General features: G+C 47.9%; 1 protein-coding gene across 2 annotated transcripts in view; it reads right to left on the bottom strand.

Moving 5' to 3' along the window:
- Nucleotides 1-5636: 5636 nt before the first annotated feature.
- Nucleotides 5637-13625, bottom strand: part of CTCFL (CCCTC-binding factor like) — a 29992-nt gene continuing 22003 nt past the window's right edge. For both annotated transcript variants that reach the window (XM_060077996.1, XM_060077997.1), the window contains 2 exons: nucleotides 10758-10881; nucleotides 5637-5785 (listed from right to left, as the gene is read on the bottom strand). In XM_060077996.1, coding sequence (XP_059933979.1) covers nucleotides 5637-5785; nucleotides 10758-10881 — 273 coding nt within the window. The remainder of the gene's footprint in view (nucleotides 5786-10757; nucleotides 10882-13625) is intronic.

Raw genomic sequence — 13625 nt, 5'->3', positions numbered from 1 at the left:
TCATGAAATTTTTTAAAAACAAAAATTTTAAAAATGTGAGCAAGTATCTACCTGTACACATCCATCCATCCATCCTGACATTATCCTAACTGTTGCAATAAATGGTAAGAATAATTTTTAAGAAGATCCAGCTGTTCTTATTCTGAAATGGGTCTGTGTTATCCAAAGTGGACTCTTAGCCTGACACAGGACACATGCAAAGTTTGCAAAGTCAGACAAATGCATTTTCAAACGTTCGTGCTCTACGTGACACATTTACCAGCAGCCTGATAGTAACTGCTGTACCGTTGGCAGGTCCCGGATCTTCCTGCCATCTCCCTCCCCTTGCCATGGGTCACGCGCTGCCACCGTGAAACAGCTGTCCCAGGCCACCTGAGTGTGCGATCTCGGTGCCAAACCACGGAGGAGGCCCCGCAAATTCCAGAACACAGCTCACACGTCGCTTCCAGAGGCTCTGTCTTCTTCCGTTCCCTATGGGACAAAAACCAGTTGACAGGCCACCTGAGAGCTGCTGAGTTGCTCTTTGGGGTAGAACCACCCAGAGTGAAATGCTTAGGTCCCGGTATTAAAAGCATCTTCAGTTTTCCCGACATTGGTGAAAACAGGGAAGACACCCAGCCTGGAGGGCAGATGATGCCGAGGTGGCGTTGCCACAATACTGCCTGATTCTCCGGTGCCACTTGGAGCTGCTAATTCCGTGGACTGGGGTGTCCAGTTCACAAGCCCCTGGACAGTCCCAACGCCCAGAGAGATTTCTGAAGCTCCATGGTCAAGGGCCTTGGAGGAGCTGGGATTCCACCCCCGCCCCCGTGACGGGAGCAGGTGACGGTCAGGTGTGTCATGTGGTGGGACATAGAGCCACGCTTCAGGAGGGGCCTCACGCTGGCCGAGGCCAGTGGGGGACCAGGTGACCAGTGCAGTGAGAAGTACACGCCCAAGCAACAGGCGACGCTGCTCCGAGCAGGACCCAGGCCCTCTGCAGACACAGGCTTCAGTCCAGGCGGGGCTGTCCCACTGTCCTCACTGCCCACCTGCAGCTCCAGTCATGCCATCCATCCTTGAAAGCACCCCTCCCCCCCCTCCAGCAGGGGTGCCAGGCTCCCGCTGTGGCTCGTGAACGCAGCTGTCCTTCCCACGTCCTGAAACATTACTTCCATTTCGTGCTGGGGCTTCCGAGGGAATTCAGGAATCAGATGTAACACGGGTTCACGCATACGATATTGAATATCCACAGCTTTGGGATCACGTTCTAAAATCCAGGCGCACAAAGTTGAAAAAGAGTGGTCAACAATTGTGGCCGCTTCTAGGGAGACGGTCATGCCGGGTGACACTTCGGTCTCCAGGGCTTGTCCCAGCAGAAAATGTTCCAGGGATTTCACTGCTAAGTTGGGCACATCCATTAATAAAATTTCAACTTCCTCTAGCTCCTTCGAAAGACTCCTACTTTCAAATATTAGCTTTTTTATTTAGGGAGTTGGCATCAGGCTTGCTAATGGCACTCTGTGGCCAGGACAGAAAAAGCCTATGTGTTCCTATATTCCATTTAAAATTTATTTTTGACATCTGGGGCAGCTGTACTTAAACCCTTCTACACCAGCAGCAAACCTTGGGGGTGCCTGTGTAGTGAAATTCTTTTTTCTGCTTAAGATAAATTATTTAACTGACAACATATTTTTATGTCGTAGAAAAATCCTAGGATCCCTTTTAGAATTATTTTGTCAGTATTCACCGACGATTTCAATGCCATAAGCATGTTACTCATTTTTAGGGGGTGAAGCGGTTCTCATGCTTTGAAATACTAGATGAACTTCTCTCCACAAATTCATTTAAAGTTTTCAAGTGGCCATTAAGTGAAAGGGCTACCTCGGAAAAGGTTAAACACAGCTTTTCCAATCAAGTTAGTGACAGATGCTGATTGATTTAAAGTAATTCAGTGTCTGGCGTGCTGTTTTCTGTTATTACTTTCCTGATACTTATAGTTCAGGCCTTGGGATACAATTATAATAATTATCTGGATGAGTCTTTTAATCGGCGACCTTTGGACTCTTCAACAAACTGTCACTCTTCATTAACAGGAAATGACATCACGTGCCGGCTGTCGTTTGGCTGCTTCTCTGAGGAATATTCCACCATGAGAGCTATTTGTAGTCTTCCTATATGGTCTCCCGTGGCTGGCTCCCAGCCATTGTGGCTCAGAGTTTTTTTTTCCTTTACTGCATTTTTTTGTCTCAACAAGCATGGTGAGCATCCCGTATAGTACTTACCTGCAACTGCTCAGAAAAACAAGCATGTATGTCTTTTGACATCCTAAATTGTGCATACTATAAAAGACAATGATTTATGGAAATGAGGCTCATCATCGCAGCCATGCCTTGGAAATGAGACAAAAGCTACTTAAGTAGCACCGTAAATGAGGCTGCCCCTTAAAATCTGTTTTATCTGATACACTCAATTAAAAATAAACTGCAATAAAAAAAATTGGGGAAATGTAGAAACAGTCGGTTTGATAAGCCAAAGGTCCTAAGGCTGTTCATTGAACATGTTTAAGTAACACTGCCCACTAAAGACTGATCGTCATAAAGCATATATTCCCAGGGGCTATTCAGTAAGATTATCAATGGTTAGCCAAATGCGTCACATTTAGACTGGAAATAATATCTGGAAAATAAGAAGCTCCTGCCATTTTCACAAGGCTGTCGACCTTTATAACGTAAGCTGCTTGACTTCCATCAGGACTTAACCCCCCTTGTGGTCCCAACCCTTTCAGTGACTGATCTCAAACAACAGAGGCAACAGTCAAGCCTCAGGTGTGTTTAAAAAGCATCCTTTATATAGTAGAACTGTGGTCAAACAATGTTGTAATTTGAACACCCTTGCCCCAAAAAGGAGGCATTAAATTGTCCAAGAGGTGTGCATTCCAGAATGATTTCCGGCTGGATTCGCAGAACTATGGCGAAGGCGGTCTCTCTCTGGGCATCCTGACCCCAGGGCCACGAGTGTCTTCTCTTCCAGGTCCTGGAAAAGCCCTTTTCTCACTGAGCAACCTCAAGGGCCAGAAACCCTCCTGTTACTATTAAAGACACAGCTTTTTACTCCCTTTTCTGTGTCGTACGAAAGTGATCAAATGAATCGCCAAGACTGTTTGTTATCACTTGGGTTTGTTAACTGTCTCCAAGGTCTGGCGTCCGTCTCCGTGTTTGAAAAGAAAGAAACCACTGCTCTCTTGTGGAGACTGGTGTCATTGCTCCTGTCACAGAAGTCAAAGGCATCAGGAATTTCTCCTTTGATCCAGGCGTCAGTGGGAATCTGGGCACATAACGGAATCAAAGCCGAGCATCTGAACTTAATTCTACCTAATAGCTCATCCAGATGTTATACATGCAAAACACTGAAAATTACCTATGAAAGACTGTTTCTGGGGAGTTTTTGATGGTGTCTACATACCAACTGGGCTTACATTTTCAAACCATGTTTCTTATGTTATCTGTTCTTTTTAAATTAAAAAACGTACATGCTAGTAAAACACATGACATGAAGTTTAGCATCTTAACCATTTTAAGCGTACAGTTCAGTAGGGTTAAGTACATTCACTTTGCAACCAATCTCTGGAACCCTTTTCGTCTTCCGAAACTGAAACTGTGCTCATTAGACAATAATTCCCCCTCCCCCTCCCCTCGGCCCCTGGAAGCCACCATTCTGCTTTCTGTCTCTATGAACTTGACTCCTCTAGGGAGCTCACATAAGTGGAATCATACAGTATCTGTCCTTTTGAGGCTGGCTTATTTCACTTAGCAGAATATCCTCAAGGTTCATCCATGCTGTAACAGGTGTCAACATTTCCTTCCTTTTTAATGATATTCCATTGTATGGACAGACCACATTTTGTTTATCCATTTGTCTATCTATGGACATCTGAGTTACTTCCACCTTTTGGCTATTGTGAATGTTGCTTCTATGAACACGGGTGTACAAATATCTCTTCAAGACCCTGCTTTCAATTCTTTTGGGTCTATCCCCTATTGCTGAATCACGTGGTAATTCTGTTTTTAATTTTTTGAGGAACCACCATAGTGTTTCCATAGAATCTGCACCATTTTACAAGTCTACCAACAAAGCACAAGGGTTCCAGTTTCTCCACATCCCCACCAGGCAGAGAAGACGTTTTTTTAGCACCATCATTCACATAAAACAAAGAAAGGCAATTTTAAGTCATTTTATTTTATTGAGTTTTGCAAAAACCTCTTTAAACAACAGTCAAAGAATAAGAAACTACTGTAAAAGTTCAAATAGGCCCAATTACAGCATACAACAGACCATGGGGTTAGTCTTATTATGTGATTTCAATTAATTCACTGTCATAAAAAGAATATACTGCCTTTCCTGCTGGGAAATTGCTTCCATATGTTCACCTTACATGGGGCTTCTGAAGTTGGGGTATTTTAACAGCAGATCAGCATTTTAAGAATTTGAATTTAGTCAACTAGATGGGAGAAATTCTTTCACAATGCATACACACATCAAATTGTATATCAAATCATCACAAGGTACACTTTGAATACCTTACAATTTTATTTGTCAATTATATCGCAATAAAGCTGAAAAAAAAAGAATTTGAACTTAGGACCTATCAATGATTTTAAAATATGGGGTGGAGGGAGTTCACAGCAAAAGCAGCTGCTGAGCTAAGAAAAGAAGAAAAATACGACTCAGTATAAAGATAGGTACTAGTTAATTTTAAGTACTAAAGAGGCATTTCACGCGCTGCTCGAATGTGGGAAAACCTCTTTGGTGTGGCAAAAAAATACTCATTATAGGTGCTCTAAAAAAGTACAAATTCTCTGCAAGTACACATTTTCATTATCAGATTTTTCTGTTTCTTCTCGGCCAATTATTTTAAAAATATAAACAAAGGCGTTTTAGCAAAACAAAAGGGTGACAAACTGATATACTAATAAGCTATAACGGAATGTAATGGGGGGACTTCATACCTGCCAAAGAAAATTAAGAAAGAATACAAAATCTCAAAGTGAGCCCTGCTGATCTGCCACAGTAGAAAAATTGCTCATCACTTTCCAGTCTAATCTGAGGTGTCTCTTTTTCTACTCAGTTTTAAAAAATACCATTAGGATCCTTTGCACTGAATTTGGAAGTAATTAAAAGTATTATGGTAGCTTTAAATTTTATGGATAATTCATTTGTATAAAAAGGGACATAAAATTCGTCTTTTGTGTTTAAACCTCATAATATCAGAAACATCATGGGTGTGTACAATTCAACCTGTAGTTTCCCAGCTTTGCCTGTTTGCTGAAGCAGTAAGTAGTCTACGTTATCATGGAAATGACTATTATCCAAAAATCACTGCTCATTCCTTGTGGGCCACCCTGCCAGTATCAAGTGAATGAATTTATAGGTTTGAGGTTTCATCCTCCAATTCAGGATTTGGGCCCTTTATCAAATACCTGCAGTGTTTCTGAAATACCCAACTGAAAATAGGCAAACATTTCTAGGTACTACCACAAGCTCTGGAAAAACTGTGACCATCCGTTGTCATGAATTTAATTGTTTCAAAGACAGTGCTAAACCCTCGTAACGTGCATTAAGAATGACATGTCGTAACACTGAACCCGGACTCGCCATCACTTCTCCCTCACGGCCAGGATCATCTCACAGGTCATGTCTTCCTCCAGGTCCTCGCCTCCAGCCGTGGCTTCTCCAAAGTCGATGGGAACCAGCCCTCCCAGGTACTGCTCTCCGCTCACCAGGGAGGCCTCCTCGGCAGCGGCTTCTTGGGGAAAAGGCACAGCGTTGGCAAATTTAAAATAAAGCAGCCAAGACATCAGAACTGATAAACGGTGCGATTGTATTTTGGAAACAATCGCTGAATTTTTATTCTCAACCTCAGCTTTAGGTCAGGGCTTCTCAACCTCAGCTCTGTAGACATTTAGGGCCGAAGGGTTCCCTGCTGTGGGAACCTGTCCTGCGCACCGTTAGGTGGTTAGCAGCCTCCCTGGCCTTGACCTCTGGGGTGCCAGAAGCACCCTCCCCCAGCTGTGGCAACCAGAAATGCCACCAGACACAGGCACCTGTGCCCTGGTGGGCAAAATCACCCCCCGCTGAGAACCACGGCTTAAGGTGAATGCAGATCCTGTGAATTACTGGCCGGACCGCTTACACAAGTCTTGTCCTGGTGCCCACGGAATGACACTGATGAAATGAAAAAGGCCAGCTGCTCTCGGGACACCTGTCCCATCAGCTAACCAACATACCCCGAGTCACCTCCGGGTCAAGCGTCCTGCTAGGTACACGCTATGAGCCACACTCAGATCCGTGACCATCCCTGCCCTCCTTCCAGCAGCTTCTAAACAGTCAGCCCAACTTTGGGAGTCTAAAAACAGAGGCTCACATCCACATCCAACCCCCTACCCATTTTCCAAATTCCTCCCCAAGAAGACCCCTGGAAAGTCACTGACAGGCACGGGCAATGAGAGACAGAGGGCCCCGCCCAGAAGAAGGCGTTTACCGCATGTGACTTCAAACTCGTTGCAACATAGTTTTGCTTACGGTTCCTTGAAGCATTTGGCGGGGGAGGGGGGAGAGGAATAAGACCCAGGCCTTGTGTACAAAGATGAACACAAGAGTCGCGGAATAGGTGCCGTCTGACAGTAACTTGCAGAAATCTACCGAGGACCTGGTGGGGGACACGCTGACCCACTGACATGGCAAAAGTAGAAGTGAGACGATTACCTGGAGGATGGAGGTTCCAAAAAAAAAAAAAAAACCCTGAAGTGCAAATCAAGTCCTGTTTTTGGCTAATACAAGTCAGGTTACTTGTCTCAATTCACACGTTACTTTGAATACACAGCTGACCCTCTTCGATACGCAAAACGTTTTAATATATCCAGTCTTTTCATCCCCGAGTTTTAAAACTGCAAGAGCTTTGCCCTTTCTGCCCTTCTGGCTCATGAACAGGCAACGCCAGCCGTGTCTCCAGGGCCCCTCCCAGAGCTCGTCGACAGAATGGTCCTGTTTCAAAGACTAGTGTAAGTAAACGGGGGAGAAGGCGCACGTGGGGACCCACTCTCCATCACTAAAAAAATTTTTTTTCTGTTCTTTCAATGTCAACGTCCAGAAAGCACGTTGGGGAGAGGTCAGCTCAGGACTAATGAGGGTGAGGTGCTGCCCCGCACCTGCGGAGGCCGGTGTCCAGGCTGGAAGCCCTTAGGCTTGAACTCCGCTCCCCGGCAGAAATGTCACCAACGGAGGGCAACGATTTCAAGGCCGCTAGTGAAGGCTACTCTTACTCAGGAAGAATTGTGCCAAACCTTTTAGGCACAAAGAAAATACTGCATTTATGTATCGGGGGGGGGGGGGCCTTAGGTGCCTAATTAGCCAGGAAGTCACACATTCATGTCGGCATCTTGGGAGCCAGCCGAGGGGTCCGGGGAACCTGGCCTCGGGATCTCTTTTCCGTGGTTGAAGGATTTGAGTCGATTTCACCTGCTTGACTTTGCCCATAAGGGACTGTGCTCATGACTCGCTGGTTTATTTAACAAGCGGTGCATGAACCGACAGTGACGCCAGCCTGGTCGGGGGGAGCTGGGGACCGACCTGACGGCCAGGCCCGCCTTGCAGGGGAGCACGGTGAAGTTGAGAACGGCACTCACCGGAGGGTCAGAGAAACGTGAAACTCAGCCCCGGGTGAGGATCTGCAGAGCAGAGACACAGTCCTGGGGGCATGCGAAGGGAGCTGACCCGATCGGGGCTCAGAGCTGAGATTTCAGGGAGGCACAGGTGGGAGCTTGGGGAACCGGGGCACCGTCACCCAGGAATTCCCGGCAAAGGAGAGGGTGAGCCTGGCCTGGATGGGAGGGGGGACCAGCGTGGCTGGGTGCTGGAGTTGGGGGGCTGTGTCTGGGGTCCTGGGCTTTGGAGCAGAGGGTGGTCAGGGAAGGGGCTGCGGGAGGTGGGCGGTGAGGACGGAGGGGCCCAACGTGCACGTGCAAAAGGTGCCCCGGCGGCCGGGAGAGGCGCTGCGAGACGGTGTCCTGGGCCAGGCGGAGGCAGGGGTGGAGTCGGGATGAGCGGGGGCTGAGGTGCCAGGACCGGCTGCCTCCAGATGTGGCCGAGAGGGGCTGCCAGTGCGAGCCGCGGCTTCAGGGGCCCAGACGCCGGTGTGGGTCGGGGATGTGGGAGAGAACAAGGCTGAGGGTGGCAGGGATGGCGGAGGGGTGTCAAGACTTCAGTTTTGGATGGACTGAGTTTGAGACAGCTGAGCAGACGTGCTCACCAGGCAGCTGAATATTCACCCCCAGTCTGCAGAGGCTACGGGGGCTGCAGTCCTGGACACCAGTGACCTGCCTGAAGGAACTGCAGCCGCAGGACAGGGCGTGGGCCTGGTGTGGATGCGGTTCAGGTGTGGACACAGCTGTGGACGAGGGCGAGGGCATAAGTGCAGAGGTATGGATATGGGTGTGGACATGGCGCAGCTTGGACATGACACAGGTGTGGACATGACACAGGTGTGGGCATGGGGGCAGTGGTCCTCTATGGACACCAGGCCGACTGCGGAGGAGAAGGAGCTGTGGTTAGAAGCGGGGCCGGGGGAGGGCAGCTAGAGGGGCAGGAGAAACGCCAGGAGGCTCCGCCTGTAGCAAGTGGGTCTGGAGGTCAAGAGATGGCCGGTCAGCAGTGCGAGGGCCACGGAAAGCAGGGAGAGGCCGGCGGAACGCAGTGACCTCGGGTGGCGTGATGGGGCTAGAAGCCCAGTGGAGGGGCCGAGGGGCCAGGGGAGAGGGGAGTCCATGGGAACAAGAAGGAGCCAAGTGGAGCTGCGAGTCCTGCCAGTGTATTTATTTTTTCTCAAGACACAAGTATATTTGAGGCTGGCGAGAAGGATCTGGCTGAACCGGACGAGCTGGCCGCTGGGGAGGGAGGAGAGAAACGTGGAGGGGTGAGCAGGTGGGAGAGGTGCCAGGCAGAGGCGCCACGGGGTGTCCACAGGAGCCCGGGGCGGGCTGTGGCCTCTGCCATCCGGTTCTCCACTGGCGGACGGGATGAAGGCCTGCGGTGTGGGGCTGCACTCGGTAAAAGGGACCATGTGTCCCTTAACTCCTGCAGGAGATAAAACAGGTGCTCCAGAGATGGGCCGTGGGTGCGATTCTGGATGGTTCTGAGCTGGGCAGCTGTGCACCGACTGAGAACCCCTAGGTCCTGCCAGTGCTCCAGAGATGGGCCGTGGGTGCGATTCTGGATGGTTCTAACTGAGTTGGGCAGCTGTGCACCGACTGAGGACCCCTAGGTCCTGCCAGGTCACCCGCCCTCCAGGACCTGGCTCCCGCGATGCCTCCAGGGTTTGAGCTTTGCCAGGTGGGTGAGACGTGGAAAAAGAACCAGGGAGTTTGGCATGTGGACAGTTACTGCAATGAGGGACGCAGCACAGAGGGGAAAAGGACGGACTGCAGGACACCCTGTTAAACGTGAGTTTCCGATAAACACTGAATCATTGCTTAGCATAAGTTTATCCCAGATAGTGTGTGGGATATACTCATACGACAAAGTTATTCATTGTTTATCTGAAATTCAAATTTAACTGGGCGTGTCCTCCACTTTATCTGACAACCCTTGAAGGAAGGAAGAGGCTTCCAGCTATCCGTGGGAACATTCACAAGTCCAGGATTGGGGCTGGAATCAAAATCTAGAGAATTTAAAGGATGAGGATGTCATGCAAACATTTTCCATTTGTTTTTGCTGAAGGTTGCCTTGGTTTCCAATCACACTCTAAGTTCTAAGATTCTCATACGAAAGGAACAGAAAACATACAGAACAGCTGCACAGGAGCCAGGGCCTCCCCCTCGTGGAGCAGAACCATTCACAGGGCCGACAGGGCACGGGCAACCCCTGTGTTAACCTGGGGATTCACATCTGCTCCCTGAGGCCGGAGGGAAAAGACTGACGCCTGGCATGCGTTGAATGGCAGCCCCGCAAAAGACACGTCCACATCCTAACCCCCAAACCGGGACTCGGGCTTATTTGGAACAAGGGTCTTTGAAGATGTAATGAAGGCCCTCGAGATGAGATCCTCCTGGATCTTCCAGGCAGGCCCTAAAGCCAACGACACGTGTCGGTACGAGACAGAAAAGGTGAGACGCAGATACAGGGGATGCGGCCACGGGCAGACAGAGGCAGAGACGGGGTGATGCAGCCACAGGCCCAGGGGCGCCTGGGCCACCGGAGGCCGGAAGAGGCGAGGAAAGGTGCCCCCCCCCACCCAGAGTGTGCAGATGGAGCGTAGCCCTGCTGATGGCCTTAATTTAGGGCTTCTGCCTCCAGACCTATGAGCAAATCAATTTCCGTTGTTCTAAGCCACCCAGCATGCAGTCATTCGCTGTGGCAGCCCCAGGAGATGGACACAGGCCCATAGCTCCGCCAGGCACAGGGACGGTCCACCAGCACGACCAAGGACAGCGGGGGCATGTGCAGCGTCATCGCCTGGCTCTCACGTCCCGCCAGGACCCCATGTGACGGGGGGTGTGGACCCACCGGGGTCCCCAGGCTCACTTCCTCTGCACATCCTCCCACTTCACCAACCCGCCCGTTGGAGCAGCAGCAGCAATGGCTGCTGGGACCAGGCGCCTGCTGGGGTCGGACACTTAGGGTTTCTGGATGCGTCCCCTGCGCAGTAACGCTCAGCACCCAGGGGAACGTACACCCAGAAAACCACCGTCAAAATAAAACCTGATTCATGTAATGTGAGGTACCGTCTTCCTTGGCCGTCTCTTTCGGGATGGTCGGCTTCCTCTTTTTCGTTCGTCTTCCTTTTTCCGAGGCGGTTGGCTTTTCTTGCCTGGAGCCACACTTTTTCAAGTGTCTCTTCATGTTACTCTGCCGGAGAAATAAGAGCACAGGGAAAGCCAGCATCACTGGGAATGGCGTGGAAAACCCACGGCTAAAGAGGCGGGAAGTGGGGAGGAATGCGCGCTTTGGGTAATCTTGTACAAAAAAGATGATTTTTTTAAAGGTGACCCTTTCCTGTTGTGTTTCGGTCTAGCCGAAACCCAGCTTATTTTAAAATATTTTTAAAGTCATGGACGTCAATGAGAAGACAGAATTTATTTTCCTAGACTGCTTCTACTGAAGTGAGGCTTGAAAAATTCAATATACCCTCGATTTTATGAAAGTCAGTAATATACCATGGGCATTTTACTGCCCTGCCAGCTTCCCTCCAGACCCACTGTGCATGGAGGTATTAAGACTGTACAACATTTGGAATTAAAAAGGCAGCTCAGAGCTTTCCTATCAAACCTAGTAACGATATATTTTTGTCTATGAACACTCAGGATGGCTTAAAATAAGTGAGAACACTTACACTAAGTCCATATGCTAAAGTAAGATACTGGCAGCATGTCATTAAATATGCTGATTATATAAAATGTGACCCCTAATTTCCATTGAGACTTCAGTGTGGTGCTCAGGACTGTCCTGGTGCGTCGGGGGAAAGAGGAGGGATCCACATGTAAGGGGAGGGGGATGGTATTTAAATTTCTTCCATTTTATGCTTATCCATAGGGGTTGGCAAACTGCTTTTGAGCTACAACAGCAGACTTGAGTAGTCGGGGCAGAAACTGGTCTGTGAAGCTGAAAATATTTACTCTGGCCCTTTACAGAAAAAAGTGTGCCGATCCCTGGTTTATAGGATGTCGAAGTATACAAAACCAAGCCTTTTGGAGTCAAGGATTCCTTTGTGAATATGATAAAAAGCAAGGCTCCTTCCCCAGCAAAGGGCATGTGTATCTCCATACACAGTCTCCCTACCACTTCACAAAGTTCACGGTTAAGAACTCCTGACACCAGTTTGGATGAGCAAACAAAACAAACAAAAACACATCCAGCCTTTAAAAAGTAAGTGGGGTAAGATTTTAAGTAAACATATGGACATTTACCGCCCAGGGGGCAAAGTAATATAACAAACATCTGTGTCAGGGAAATGTTTCTCAAGAGAGGAGGTGCCCAGTATTCTGAATCCAGAGCAGGGGTTCTTACTGGGGTGGAGAGGGGTGGCCCTGTGACATTCTGGCATAGAGATACACTGGGACCACTGTGGGCTAAAGAATGGAAGTTTGTGAATCATATACTTTTTAAAAATTAAATTGAATTTGAGTATCCAGATATACTTTCATTTATTTGTCTATTTTTAAACAGCAGTTTTAGATTCACAGCAAAATTGAGAGGGAGGTAGATTTTCTTCCCTACAAATCCCCTGTTGTCTGCTTATTCTTTCTTCCCCCAAACCCCAACCCCAAGCGACCGCTGGTCTTATTGTCTCCACAGTTTTGCCTTTTCCAGAGTGCCATAGAGTTGAAATCATACAGTGTGGAGCCTTTTCCGATTGGCTTCTTTCAATTAATGCGCATTTAAAGTTCCTCCATGTCTTTTTTTTTTTTTTGGAAGATTTTTTTTTTTTTTTTTTTTTTTTTTTGCGGTATGCGGGCCTCTCACTGTTGTGGCCTCCCCCGTTGCGGAGCACAGGCTCCGGACGCGCAGGCTCCGGATGCGCAGGCTCAGCGGCCATGGCTCACGGGCCCAGCCGCTCCGCGGCATATGGGATCCTCCCAGACCGGGGCACGAACCCGTATCCCCTGCATCGGCAGGCGGACTCTCAACCACTTGCGCCACCAGGGAGGCCCTGGAAGATTTTTTTGATGTGGACCTTTTTTTTTTTTGGCTCTTTCTAAAATATTAATTTAAATGTTTATTTCCTCTTTTCCATTTTGTATTATAAACTCATTTAAAGCTACAACTTTACAAATATTGACAAGCTAATTCTAAAATTTAAATGGAAATGCAAAGGACTCGAATAGCTGTAGTTTTTGGCTGCATTCCATTAGTTTGGACACGTGCTATTCATAAGTTTTAAATATAATTTTAATTCTATTCTTGATTTCTCCTTTAGTCCTAATAATGTTATAAAAGAGTGATTTTGAACATTCACATTTGTATTGTTGATTTAAAACAATTTTTTTGCAATGGTCAAAAACATGATCTTGCAATTTCAACTATTTTGGAAGCTAAAGAGAAATTTGAGGTTTTCTTTATGAACAATTTTTATAAAATTTCTTCCAATTCTTGAAATGTCCTGCCCCATAACTGTGAAAGTAAATATTAACTTAAGTTTCTACCATCTAATTGTTATATTTTGCCCATTGTGTATTGTGAGGCTAAGAATGAAAACCAAGTATTTAGTCGGTAGTTCTTTCTTTATGCCTGTGCCATCAAATATTTTTTAGAGAGAAAAGAAATAGAAGTTTAATAGCTATTCTTTTTTTTTTTTTTTTTGCGATACCCGGGCCTCTCACTGTTGTGGCCTCTCCCGTTGTGGAGCATAGGCTCTGGACGCGCAGGCTCAGCGGCCATGGCTCACGGGCCCAGCCGCTCCACGGCATGTGGGATCTTCCTGGACTGGTGCACGACCCCGTGTCCCCTGCATCGGCAGGCGGACTCTCAACCACTGCGCCACCAGGGAAGCCCTAATAGCTATTCTTAATGAAGAAATAGATTCACTCCACTCGCTGTCATACAACATCTGAGAATTTTCAACAGGAAAATAACCGGCTGCTCTCATGTTCAGA

This window comes from Mesoplodon densirostris, chromosome 16 (genome assembly GCF_025265405.1).
Source record: "Mesoplodon densirostris isolate mMesDen1 chromosome 16, mMesDen1 primary haplotype, whole genome shotgun sequence".
Lineage (NCBI taxonomy): Eukaryota > Metazoa > Chordata > Mammalia > Artiodactyla > Ziphiidae > Mesoplodon > Mesoplodon densirostris.
This window is presented reverse-complemented; position numbering and strand designations above follow the sequence as displayed.